This window comes from Sarcophilus harrisii, chromosome 4 (assembly GCF_902635505.1).
Source record: "Sarcophilus harrisii chromosome 4, mSarHar1.11, whole genome shotgun sequence".
Lineage (NCBI taxonomy): Eukaryota > Metazoa > Chordata > Mammalia > Dasyuromorphia > Dasyuridae > Sarcophilus > Sarcophilus harrisii.
Genome location: NC_045429.1, coordinates 269,827,073 through 269,840,700, shown reverse-complemented (window position 1 = coordinate 269,840,700; position 13,628 = coordinate 269,827,073). Strand labels below are relative to the sequence as shown.

The following is a 13,628-nucleotide window of genomic DNA, read 5'->3' as shown; positions in this document are numbered from 1 at the left end:
TCGCTCTCCTCTTGGCCCTTTCCGTTTTGTACAACTACGATTCTGAGAAAGTTTTTCCTTTTATCAAGCCTTAATTTGCCTATCTGTAATTCTACTCACAGCTCATAGTTTTTTCCTTTCAAAACCAATCCGCCTCATCTCCCATTAAGTCATCTCTTCCCCAGGCTAAATCACTCCAGTTTCTACCTGTGATGTTCATATAGTCAGAGCCACCTCTCACTCCCCCAGATAGTGATAGGATGGTTGTCTAGGGCCTGGATCCTAAACTGACCATCCCATCCCTCCTCTTCCTCTTGGATAGAGAAACTCAAGTTCACACCGCCTCCCCAACCTCAGCAGTGCATGGAATTTGACAAAGAAGCTACAGTATCGTGCTCAGCCACTGGCCGGGAGAAGCCCACAATTCGATGGATGCGGGCAGGTGAGTACCCACCATGTGGATGGACAACTCAAAAAGACTTCTATATATGTGTGCTTACTGAATGGTCAGCCCTGCACTCAGTGCTGCCAGGCATCTGAAGAAATAATATCCTCATTTTAAAGACTGCACCATTATATGATGTAGCAAGGAGTCTTATCAAGCTAGTTGACACAATTGATAGTGTTCACAGGATTTAGAGTCCAGAAGACCTGAATTCAAATCCAGATTAGCTATCAGTGACAAATCACTTAACCTTTGCTTATGTGATTTCCTTATCTATAAAACTAGGATAAAAATAGCCCTTACCTTCTAGAGTTGTTGTGAAGATAAAATAAAATATTTATAAAATGTTTTTACAAGCCTAAAAGTGCTAAATAATTGCTAACTGTTGTTATCATCATCATCATCATCATTATCCCTACTCAGAGAGAGCCTACTTCCTTGAGGGCAGCCCTTTCCACTTTGGGAAGGATTTTTTCTAGGAAGGCGTCATTTCTCGCCCTTTAACATTTCTACCTGTCACACCTAATTCTGTCCTAATCTGAATAAGTTTGGTTTTTCTTCTTGGTAGCTGTAGCCAAAGACAGTTGTCATGTTCTACCTGCATCTTTCCTTCTCCATCTTTCATAAATATTTTTTAATAAATATTTAAGCCGTTCTTTACTCAGACCTTATTTGAAATTCAGTGTTCTCTCCTCTATACCATGCTAAGACATAGTCACTGTTTATAATCTAACTGGAAATTATATACATAAACCCACAATAATCCACCCACAACCTGAGCAATAGTATCTCCAAGCAGTCCTTGGTTAATAAGTAAGGGGGCCATAGATAGTAAGACCTATAAAGTCTACTATTGTGTCATTTTGTTTTTTAATTTATTAATACATTTTGTTTTATTATTGATATTACAAACACTTCCCCAAAATCCCTTTACAAAATACTTTTCCTGAAAAAAGTTTTGCTCCATGATCCATGAAAGAAGGAATGTGGCCCTGGCCCTAACAATGACCATTGTTTTTAACCAGAATTTACCTGTTGATTTCTTTTCATTGTAATCATTAGATATTTTCTTCCTTTGGGCTTGCTTTCTTTGTTCTGCTTCGCTTTGCTATAAATTTTAAGAAGGGAGGAGAAATCACCAAGCACAACAATGGTCTATGGGGGAGGATGAGATTATGGAATTAATGAATAGGTTTGGGATTGATAGAGAGGGAGGAAATGGAGTAGAAAACACAAGTGAGAGAAGTTGTTCCAGCACAATTGGAGTCAATGAAGAGGTAACTTAGTCTGTTGGGCTAAACTGTGGAGTGTTTCATTGGTGAGCTACAAAGGAGACAGACAGTGACAGACATGCTGATTATTCTTGAAAGTTATTGCTTTTACATATGAGAGTGCTGCCGTGGGGATCAGGAGTTGTTATTCAATCATGTCTGGCTCTTCTTGACTCCATTTGGGTTTTCTCGGCAAAGATAATGGATTAATTTGCCATTTTCTTCTTCAACTTATTTTATAGATGAGGAAACTGAGGTAGACAGAATAAGTGATTTGAACAGAGTCACCTAGCTACTAAGTATTTAAATTTGGGAAAATGAGTTTTCTTGACTCCAGGCTTTCTAGAATGAGATTGATTTGGATTGTGGAGTGAGAACTGAGATCATTTCTTTTGATCTTCCTTGTAGGGCTGTGAGCTAAGCTGTGATATCCCCTCTTGGGGATGAGGAATAGGGATGAATCCCCATTTTGAGGCCTAGTGACATTAAATTACTTTGGAGCTACCCAATTAATAAGTAATGGGTGGGACTGGAGCTCTGTTCCTGCTATGTTCCCTCCCCCTCTCCCAGGGTTAGGAGTTTGGACTTTAATTTTGTAGATTATAGGGGAAGCATTGGATGGCTTTTTGACTATGGTGGGTTTGCAGAAAGTGAACATTATCACTCATTTCCTGGAAATAAAACTGGGTCTCAGATGAGTAAAGGATTTCTTATGAGAGTCCATGTGAGGTAATAGATTTGGAGAGAAGAAAACTTAATTTTCAGGAACACCTCAGACACTTGTGTTGTCTTGGATAAATCTCTAAATGTTTCAGAATCTCATAATGATAGATGATAATAGTACCCTATCTCACATGGTTGCTCTGAGGATCAGAAAAGGAAATGTGTACAAGTAGTGTGCAAACCTCCACCCCCAAAGGAGATCTTGGAAGGAGGACTTTACGTCCGGTCTGTTCCAACTCATTCATTTTACAGATAAAGAAATGGAGAGGGATTTGACTTATTCAATCACAAAAATATTAAGTAGCAGAGTCAAAAACTGCCTCAGATCTTCCAACCTTAAATCCAGTATTCTTTTTGATATCACACGAAGTCTCAAATACAGGTATCAGTGACTTCCCATCCCAGGCCACAATTTCCTGTTCCTTTTTCCCAGATGGCAGCAGCCTCCCAGAGAGTGTGACAGACAACGCAGGGACCCTGCACTTTTCCAGGGTGACCCGGAGTGACGCCGGCAACTATACCTGCATCGCCTCTAACGAGCCTCAGGGCCAGATCAGTGCCCACGTTCAGCTCACTGTGGCAGGTAGGTACCCACGGACAGGGATGGCGGTGGGGGGATGTGTGAACAGATGAGTCTGCCTGGCAGCCTTCCTTCCCGCCTCCGCGGTTATCCGGACCCTGCCTTTCCCCCATACAGTGTTCATCACTTTCAAGCGAGAACCCGAGCGTACAACTGTCTATCAGGGCCACACCGCGATGCTGCAGTGCGAGGCCCAAGGGGACCCTGACCCCCTCATCCAGTGGAAGGGCAAGGACCGGATCTTGGACCCTGCTCAGCTCGGACCCAGGTACCAGGTCCCTTCTTCCTGCTCAGCCCTAGCTCTCAGGCCCTTGGGAGCAAGGGGTCCCAGGTTCAGGAGACAGATGAGGGGCTGTAGGGACGGCTAAAACAGTGCCAGGGTTTTCTTCTCCGCAGGATGCATATCTTCTCCAACGGCTCCCTAGTCATCCATGATGTCACCTCTGAGGATTCGGGCCACTATACCTGCATTGCTGGCAACAGCTGTAACATCAAACACATAGAGGCTTCCCTCCACGTCGTGGGTACGGAGCAGGCTTGCGGTGAATGGGAGACCTCAGAGATGAGGGCACCAGGGCAGACCTCAAGGGCGGAACACTCGGGGGCAGGCCCCGGTGCTATCATCAGACCTCATCTCTGCCTGTCGGATTAGAGAGGGCAGCAGCTCAGCAGGAGCAGTAAAAGGAATAGTGGGTTGGGACGTTTGGTCAGAGGTGCAGCAGTGGGGGACCAGGGCACTCTGCACTGCAAGATGCTTAACCAGGGTCTTGGCACTTTGAAAAGCGTATCTTTTGAAAGCTATTTCTACCCAGTTGGTTTCTTATGTATTTAAAAACAGTTATTCTGAGAGTAGCTCCCTCTGCTTTGCCGGATCATCGCCACAGATTAAATCCCCTTGCTCTGTAGCTCTCCTAGGCAGCCCCCACTGACCACCCACTTGTGCCCCTTCAGACAAGCCGGTACTGGATTCCTCCGAGGGTCCTGGCAGCCCTCCACCATATAAGATGATTCAGACCATCGGCCTGTCGGTGGGGGCTGCCGTAGCCTACATTATTGCTGTGCTGGGCCTCATGTTCTACTGCAAAAAGCGATGCAAGGCCAAAAGGCTTCAGAAACAGCCGGAGGGAGAGGAGCCCGAGATGGAGTGCCTCAATGGTGAGCCTGGGGCCCACTGGTCCGGGTGGGGGGTACGGGTGAGTGAGTGTTGGGCGCCCCCATGGGGTGATGAGGGAGAAGGCAGTGGAGCTTGCCTAGCTCCTAGACTGACCTTAAGGCAGAGAGTTACCTAGGGAAGAGGGTTCCCTCTCCTCTCTGGGAATCATGACCAGCCAGTTCCCCAGGCTCTGAATCCCAAATAGCTTTGATATAGAATTCTCCATGGAACCTCCCTAAATCTGCTTTACTTGGTCTTTTTTTTCTTTTTAATCTTATTTTTTTATTATTGAAGTTTTTTTTTATTTTCAAAACCATATGCAAGGATAATTTTTCAACATTGACCCTTGAAATAAATACCTTGCGTTCCAATTTCCCCCCTACTCCCTCCCCTAGATGACCTTTACTTGGGTCTTGTTGTACTTTTTCTGGTCACCCTCCTCCATCCTTATATGGATGGAATCATTTACAAGCCTGAGGTTTTGTTGTTTATGCTTTTCTTTCCTCATCAGGCTTGGAACTCTCAAAAAAACAATTTGTGTGTGTCACTTGTAGAAGTAGAAGCTTTCTGAGGATAGGAACTATATAGGAGTAAGAACTCCCTGAGGATAGGGATTGTATCTTTATGTCAGGATTAGACACTTTTTGAGAGCATAGATCCAGGAGCTCCCTGAGTTTTTGCTTGCTTTTTGTTTTCTTTCCCATTTTTCCTTTTTGATTTGATTTTTCTTGTGCAACATAATCTTTGTGCAAACATGCATAGAAGAATTGCACATATTTTACATATATTGGATTATTGCCATCTAGGGGAGGGGGTGGGGGGAAAGGAGGGAAAAAATTTGGAACACAAGGTTTTGCAAAGGTGAATGTTGAAAATTATCCATGTATATGTTTTGAAAATAAAAAACTTTAATTAAAAAAAAGAAATGAGTAAATAACTGTAGGGGAAAAACTTTTATTAAGCACTGTGCACCAAGAACTGTGCTAAAGAGAATTCTTGTCCTCAGACAATTTATTTTAAAAGAGAGAAGCAGCACACCAGGGAGAATAGTGGCTACCTGGGGACCCGTAGGTCCAGAAAGTTAGAGGAAAGGTGAATGGGACTATCAGGCAACTAGATTGAAATATCCTATCTAAGAACAACAGTAAAATTTATTTGATTGTAGTTTATGATTCCAGAACTGGGGAGGGGTAGGGGAAGAGGGGAGGAGGTGATTAACAAGGCTATGGAGGGGAGGAAAGGGTCTGGAGTGAAGTGAAGCATGGTGTCCGGTTTTTTCCTAAGATAATGGTGTGAGATAAGCAATCATCAGACGGGAGAGCAAGACTTCAAAGCAGAGGTTTGTCCTGGCAAGCTATGGGGACTCCTGAGTGACCATTCTTCATCAATTGAGAATTCTCTGAGGCTAGAATGTAATTAGTTAGCTATCTCTGTGTTTACAACTGACTCAGATCAGGTGGACAAATTCTTGGTTTTTGTTTCCCTTGGTACCCAACATCTGCTGCATCCATCAGTTGGTGGACCCTCTTTAAGCTTGCTAAACCCTTTTTTGTGACATTAGCATCCAGAGTAGATACTGAGTTCCCTCTTGTTGGCTAACAGAGTTTATAACTGGCATTTCTCTCCAGAAAGTTGAGTAACAGACAATGTGATATGACCTGTGTTTCAGTCACATCTATATAAACTCAGTGTATTCTATGGACACCTAAAAGGCATATGAATGCTGGCTGGCAGACCCAGTTATAGGAGGAACAGAAGGTTGAGATTAATTAGTCTTGGCTATTGCTTGAAACAGGAAAAGAAAAAAAAATAATAAGAAAAAAAGCAACAGGAAAAGAAGGAAACTTTCTGGGGTCTTGAATCTCAGCTCCCCTCCTTTCTCTGCAGGTGGACCTGTGCAGAATGGGCAGACCACAGCAGAAATCCGCGAAGAAGTTGCTCTGACCAACCTGGGCTCTGCTTCTTCAGCTGCTAACAAACGACACAGTACCAGTGATAAGATGCACTTTCCGCGTGCCAGCCTGCAGTCTATCACCACTCTGGGTCTGTTGCCTTGGACTAGCTGTATTTTTAAGTGTGGTAGAGCAGATAGGGCCTTAGACATGGATTCAGAAGAACTCACACCCAGAGTCTGCTTCAGACACTGACTAAACTGTGTGATCCTGAGCAAGTCATTTCCCCTCCTTAAAGAGGGCCTCAGTTTCCTTTTCTGTAAAATGAGGGGTTTGGACTTCATGGCTTCTAAAGATCCTTCCAGCTTTAAATTTAGGATCCTTTAGTCCTTCTACTGTCACCAGCCTTGTTCTCCAGTTCTATGCCTGAAAGTCCCTCTCAGACTAGCAGAGCTATTTTAATAATTAAGACTTAGGGTGGGAAGGGAGGAGGAACCATATGGCTCTTCCATATATGGCATACCACCCTGGGAATGGTAGAGGCTAACCTGGCACTTTACCCATAGGAAAGAGCGAGTTTGGGGATGTATTCTTGGCGAAGGCCCAAGGCCTCGAAGATGGGGTGGCTGAGACATTGGTGCTGGTGAAGAGCCTTCAGAGCCGAGATGAGCAGCTGCAGCTGAACTTTCGGCGAGAGTTTGAAATGTTTGGCAAGCTGAGCCACGCCAACCTGGTGCGCCTTTTGGGCCTCTGCCGGGAGGCTGAGCCGCACTACATGATCCTGGAATATGTGGACCTGGTACGATCTTGGGATGGGGAGCTCACACCTTGGCCAGTCCTGTTACTTTTCATTTTCAACTTGAGGGTCACCTGGAGTACTCTCCTCACTACTGCTGGTCACTGGCGGTTCTTTGCTATTTCCACTGTTTTTAGCCTAGGATTCACTTGGGGCCTCCTGTTCTTCTTTTGACATTGGGGGTTCTTAGCTTTTTTTGTGGCATGGACTTTTGGTAGGTCTGCTGAGACCTATGGACTTCTCAGAATCATGTTTTTAAATGCATAATATAAAATCCACAGGATTACAAAGTAAACCAAATACATTGAAATATAGCTGTGAAAATATTATTTTAAAAAACCCAAATGCCTTTTAAAGGGGATCCTTTAGATCCCCTTTAGAGAGACCCAGAATTTGCTTTAGGTCCATGATTTAAGTCCTGCCCCCTGGCACAAGCTGTATGACTTTAGGCAAGTAACTTAACTACTCAGGATTCTGGATCAGAACTCCCATCAAGCCAGAATCATATTAAAATGTAAATGGGAAATATTCAACAAAATAAGAAAAAGTACAATAAAGCATAGATGATGTTACTATGTGGTTTTCTAAGTCAATATATACCAGCAAGGATCCTTACTGTGGCTTTCCTTTCCTATTTGAGTTTGATACTGCTGCTGTGAGCAGCTCTTTACAGCTCTAAGATTCAGAGAAGGAACTGACCTATATTGTAGAGAAAGCCCTTCTCCTTATCTATATCCTTCTGTACTGGGTTTTCCCCCAGGGACTTTCAGATCATTTCTGTTTCTAACCAGACCTGGTAGATGTCTGGTATATACTTGGTTCTCTAATTTGAGAGGATCTCTCATTCTGGGGTTGAAGAAGTCCTGGTATCTCTCTTACTGTCTCTGTTTCTTCCTTAGGGGGACCTGAAACAGTTCCTGAGGATTTCCAAGAGCAAGGATGAGAAGTTGAAGCCACAGCCTCTCAGCACCAAACAGAAGGTGAGCTTGAGGGAGAACAGATGTTCTAGGAAGGTTGGAGGCTGTTATGGGGGCGAGGGGTAACATCATTAGAACCAGGGGTATGCTGAGAGATGTGCCTTTTAATTCCCTCAACTCTCTTCTCACCAAGATTAAGCTACAGGAGATTTAGGTAGAAGAAACTAGCGATATTTGGTCTGAACAAAAGAAGACTTAGTTGGAGAGGAAATGGGGCCCAGGAAAGGTGTCTTGGAAGTAGAAGGCTGTTCCTATGAAAGCAAGATCAGATGATTGGTTCTGCGTGTCCCTAGAGAGCTAATCTAGGAGTAATGGGTGGAAGTTTACAAAGAAACATATTAAGCCTTGATGGCCAGGAAAAGTTAATTACCAGTGAGCTTTTTGAAAACTGGGTATGTTTAACAGTCTAATAGTCATTAGAAAATTTCCAACAGTGGAGGTCTTTAAGGAGACAGTAGATAGAATATAAGAGGACCTGAATTCAAATTCAGCCTCAGATAGACAGAGCTGTGTGACCTGGGACAACTAATCTATGTGCCTCATTTTCTTCATCTGTAAATGTGGGTGAAAATAGTACCTACCTCTTAAGGTTGTTATGGAGATTAGAGGTAATAGTTGTAAAGGGCTTAGTATACTTCCTGGCCCATCGTAAGCACTCTATAATTGTTAGCTAGAATTATTAGTTAATCAAGGCAAAACCAGATGATCAGTTGGGGTATATTTGTGCAGTAGAAAGGATTTCCATTAAGGTATGGGTAAACTCACTACCTTCTAAAGGTCTCTTTCAATCCAGACTGTTTCCCAAAAGAAATAAAACATGCAAAATATATACCTTAAAATGCCACATAATTATCAATTATTAGCTTGATGTGGTAGATACAGAAGTGACCTTGAAACTGGGAAGCTGTCTTGGCAAGTCACTTAACCTATAAGTGTCCTAGAAAACTCTCTAAAACCAAACATGCAGAGAAGGTGCTGACCTGTCAGTTTCTTTGACCAGCAAAATCATAGGGTCCTATTATTATTCAGGGGGATTCCTGTTCAAGTATGGCTGGACTAGATGACCTTTGAGGTCTCATAAAGTCCTGAGACTCTGAAGTTCTGTGATATACACGTTATTCTAGGGATAGGAACAGTTATGTGTCTTTCCCGTCTAAAAGATCAAAGATAACAAACAAAACTGCAGTCAGTGGATGGTGTTTTCTAGGCTTTATATCATCTTTTAAGTATTCCCATGATTGTAACAAGAAAAAGATGAGAAATCTTCGTTGACTATGTGGAGTCTTTACTCTTTTGTTTTGACTGTGAGATTCCTAATATTTTCTTACCTTTCCTCCTTTAATTGTTTCTCTCTCTTGGTTATAAGGAGACCCTTGTTTGGTAGCTTTTTATGAGCTTCATGGTCAAGTCCTTTTTTGAGTTCCAAAAAGAAGAACAATAGTCGTCAACAATTTCCAGGTTTCCAGATACCCATCTCACACATTAGAACTTGAATTGGACCTCAAAGACCATACTTTTACAGAAAAAGAAACTGGAGGACTAAATGGGGAGAAGTTCATGAAACACCTAAGACTAGAAGCTAAGTCTCTTGATCATAAATCCAGAGGTTTTTTTGGGGTTTTTTTTTTTTTTATTGTGTGTTACATTCCCATCTCTATCAGCTTTTTTAGTCTTACCTTTCATCACAATGACTTTGTGGGGCTTGGGGACAGACAGGCTGGGAAGCAATGAACAAGTTAGGTTAAGGACTGTGTGATTCCCCCAAGGCAAGTCACTTAATTTCTCTTCAGTTATCTATCTGAAAAATAGCACTCACTTCCTGAGGTTGTAGTGAGGATCAAATCAAATGAGATAACAGCTATAAAATTCTTTGCAAACCATATAGCATCTGATAGTAGGGAAGCTAAATGAAATGTTCACAAGTGCACCCGTAGTAAACATAAGTGGGTTTAGTGGAATATACTTAAGATTTGTACATTTTGAAGACTAGAGAAAGATTAATGATTTCATCCTTATAAGTGCTTTACCCACTGGCCCAAGCTGAAAGTTGCAAAATCAGGAATCAATCTCTAATCTGATGGTTAACTTCATGATTTGCTGTGGCCAGGAAATTAACCACCTTCCGATGACTGAGTGGTTCCCTGATACTAGATTTGTTCTTAAATGACTGAGTTTATTTTCAGACTCTAATTTCTCAGGGACTCATTTCTTCATGTATGAGATAAAAATTGGATTAGATGGTTTTTCCCTAATTTATTTTATTTTTAATTCAAGCATTTCCACAACATAGCATAATTTTTAAAAAGAAAATTTTACATGAAACTGCAAATTTACAGTATACAACTTGCTATTCCTTTCAAACAGACAACAAAGTTCTCATGTAAATTTTTTTCCACCTTTTTTTTTCTCTCCTCCCCACACTGTCCTAGACATGGTCACCATTAGATACAAATAGACATATTAGATACATGCCTATACACACACACACACACACATATGTAAAATTATTCTATAGATGCTTCTATTTATCTGTTCTTTTTCTAGATGCAGATAGTGTCTGTCTTCAAATGTTCTTTATAGTTACTGAAGGTGTTCATAATAGTCAAAATAACTTATTCACTCAAAACTGTTCTTAAAACAATTCTGCTATTACTGTATAAAATGTTCTTTTGGTTTTGTTCATTGTGCTTTTTGTTATTTCATGCAAATCTTTTAGTGTTTTTCTAAGCTCATTGAGCTCATCATTTCTTAGAGCACAAGTGGTATTCCATCAGAATCATAAACCACAATTTTTTTTTTAGCTATTACCCAGTTGTCAGACATCTCTGCAGTTTCTAGTTCTTTGTCACTACAAAGAGAGCTGCTGTAAACATTTCAGAACATATAGATTCTTTTTCTTTTTCCCTAATCATCTTTGGAAATAAATCGAGTAGTAGTACTGCTAAATCAAGAAGTATAAATGGTTTAATAACTCTTTGAATATAATTTCACCTTGCTCTCCAAAATGGTTGGATCAGTTCACAATTTTACCAACAATGAATTAGTGTCTCTGGTTTTTTATATCTCCTGCAACATCTGTCACTTTCCCCTTCAATTATTTTAGCCAATATAAAATGAAATACTTGAAAGTTTTTTAAAAAATTTACATTTTATTATAAATTGTTTTGATTTCTTCATTGGAAAACTGCCTATTCATATCCTTTGACTATTTTTCAATTTAAGAATGACCTATATTCTTTTAGATTTATATATTTGAGATATGAGACCTTTATCTGAGAAACTGTCTATAAAATAACCTTCCCCAATTTCTGCTTTCCTTGTGATGTTGGCTACGTTTATTTGTACAACATCCTTTTTAATTTATTGCTATTGAAATTATCCACCTAATGGATAACTAATTAATTTAATTAAACTCTTTGGGACTCCGTATCTTCGTGTGTAAAATGAAAGTTGAATTAAATGACCTCTGAAGTCCCTTCCATCTCTGAAACCATTTGATCCTATTACCTGCCTCCATGAACTTAGGATTGTCACTGGGTCCATCCTCTAAACCCTTTCCAGTTTGATATAAGAACTGATAAAGCTGGTACTCCAGTAGCCTCACCTTCTAGAACTCAGGGGCTCCACAAGGCCATGAAGAGTCACAGAGTAGGTTTTGAGGAAAGGAATTGCATGAAGGACATAAAATTAGATCCTTGGAATATGCATGCCCAGGAAGACTGTTGATGGGTTTTGGTTAACTGTAGATTTCCTGGTGGAAAGAGATCTTTTTGATCTGAATTCTAAAGGAAAAAAAAAAGCTGGAGCAAAGACTAAGAGCTTCAAGATTTATTTTCCTGGCTGAAGCTTGTAAGTAGGATCAGTTGCTTCTGTTGATTTGAGAGGAAAAGTGTCTCATTATGTACTGAGAGAACACCTTCCTAAGAAAACCTCCCCCACTGCTTTAACTACAGTGCTTGAAATTCTCCCAGCAAGGATTCATTCTTTGGGACTAAGATCTATCTCCAGGGGGCCCCTGTTAATAATGCAAACAGGGCTAGCAGGTAAGGCTAGCGCAGTTAGGCAGCTCCCAATCAAACTAATCAGCTGATGTAATCTGCTCTTGGAATAATGAAGCTTGAAAAATTTGGTGAACCATAAATTCTGATTTAGTGGATCTGGAAATGTAGAATAATACTCACAAAGTAGCAAGGTAAGGATGGAGTTGAGTAAAATTTAAGCAAAATAGAAGATTTCAGACTGAAATTGCTTCAGGGCATATAATTTCATATCAAGTATTTTAGATCAAAAAATATACTGACATTGAAATTTTTACAGAACCAAAATGCTAGAGTTTGGTGGAACTGGTGTGGGAGACAGTCTATTTAGGGTTGTCAAATACAATAGTATGAATTAGTTTCAGGAAAGAACATTGGAAAGGTAAGTTTCAAAGATCTGGTTTGTGAAGGGCAATAATAATCATAATATCTAATATATATGTGTGTATGTGTATTTATATCTGTGTATCTATATATATATATACATATATGTATGTATGTATATATATATATCTCCATCTATCTGTCTTTTCACAGTATATTAGGAAGGATAACTCAATAGGCCAAGAAGCTAAAAGCTAGAATCAAAAGGTCTCAGTAGTATCATAATGAGTTAATCGGAACGTGGATAAGGAACTGGGTAAGCAGAAATGGAAAGGAAGGGGGTGAGTCTACTTTCTGCCCACAGGGAATTAAATAAATTCTTAGATGAGGTTTCTATGCCAGGTTTTCAGTGTTAATCCTAAGGACCTTCTGATGGCTTCTTGCCCAGCAGTTTCAGGAAGTACTTAATCCCTTTGTGTCTACAGGTTGACTATCAGAGCTCTGTTAAACTCTCCTGTGATTTGTGTCCCTAAAACTCCCTGCCTCACTTGAGAGCTGTCACTGTGTTAAAGCTGTGGTCCTGGTCATTTCCTTCACTTACTCTCCCACCCCCAGCCTTGTGCCAGAGCAGTCTCTCTACCTTGTTAGCCAGATCTGCAGAGAGCTGCCAGGGAAAGGAATTTCTGAACCAGAAGGAGGAGATTACAAAAGACTTTGTGGCATGCAGATTACTTGTCTAGAGAAACGGTGTCCTGGGGTTTTAAAGCCTAAGGCAGAATTGGCCCAATTGATAGTGTTTTCTTAGATCTCTGTCTCTTATCATATTCAGGAACACCTGAGAGACACTAGAAAGAAGAAGATGGATTGTGTGGGATTCTTTTTTTTTTTTTTTTTTTAATTATTTGATTGTTGCCTTTTTTTTTTTTCTAAACAATTTGGTATTATTTCACCTTATTTCCATACCATTGAACTATTTCTGTAACAATGGGAATTTGGTCCATCCCAGTTTCCCATCTTTTCTGACATGTATTCTACTACTACTTCTTTTGAGAATTAAATCTTTTATTTTTGGCTTTGCTTGACAGACCTGAACATTTCCATTTACAAATAGAAAAAGGGGTTGTATTTAACACACAGCTAACTTTCATTGTGTATAACTTTTCTAAAGTAAATACTAAAATCATTATGTTAATTCCAGAGCTATCCTGCTTGTTTGTGTTGCCCTTTGATCTCATGTTTTCAAAGGACCCATTGATTTGCTTACCATTGGCATAACAAAACAATACCCTCTCTTTTTTGAAATTTTTATTCCCCCGTGGCACCCTCCTCCAAAAAAAGAAAAAACTGAAACAAGTTTGCAAGCAAAATAAACCCAAATATTGGCCATGTCTAAAATTGTATGCCTCCTTTTGCATTTTGAGTCCATCAAGTCTAGAGTCCTTGAGTCTGGA

General features: G+C 40.5%; 1 protein-coding gene across 1 annotated transcript in view; it reads left to right on the top strand.

The window, feature by feature from the left end:
- The window catches only part of PTK7 (protein tyrosine kinase 7 (inactive)), an 84,327-nt gene that overhangs the window by 53,379 nt on the left and 17,320 nt on the right, over positions 1 to 13,628 (top strand). The window contains exons 10-17 of the mRNA XM_031964819.1: positions 302 to 421; positions 2,852 to 3,001; positions 3,116 to 3,266; positions 3,395 to 3,522; positions 3,950 to 4,153; positions 6,039 to 6,194; positions 6,610 to 6,842; positions 7,739 to 7,819. Coding sequence (XP_031820679.1) covers positions 302 to 421; positions 2,852 to 3,001; positions 3,116 to 3,266; positions 3,395 to 3,522; positions 3,950 to 4,153; positions 6,039 to 6,194; positions 6,610 to 6,842; positions 7,739 to 7,819 — 1,223 coding nt within the window. The remainder of the gene's footprint in view (positions 1 to 301; positions 422 to 2,851; positions 3,002 to 3,115; positions 3,267 to 3,394; positions 3,523 to 3,949; positions 4,154 to 6,038; positions 6,195 to 6,609; positions 6,843 to 7,738; positions 7,820 to 13,628) is intronic.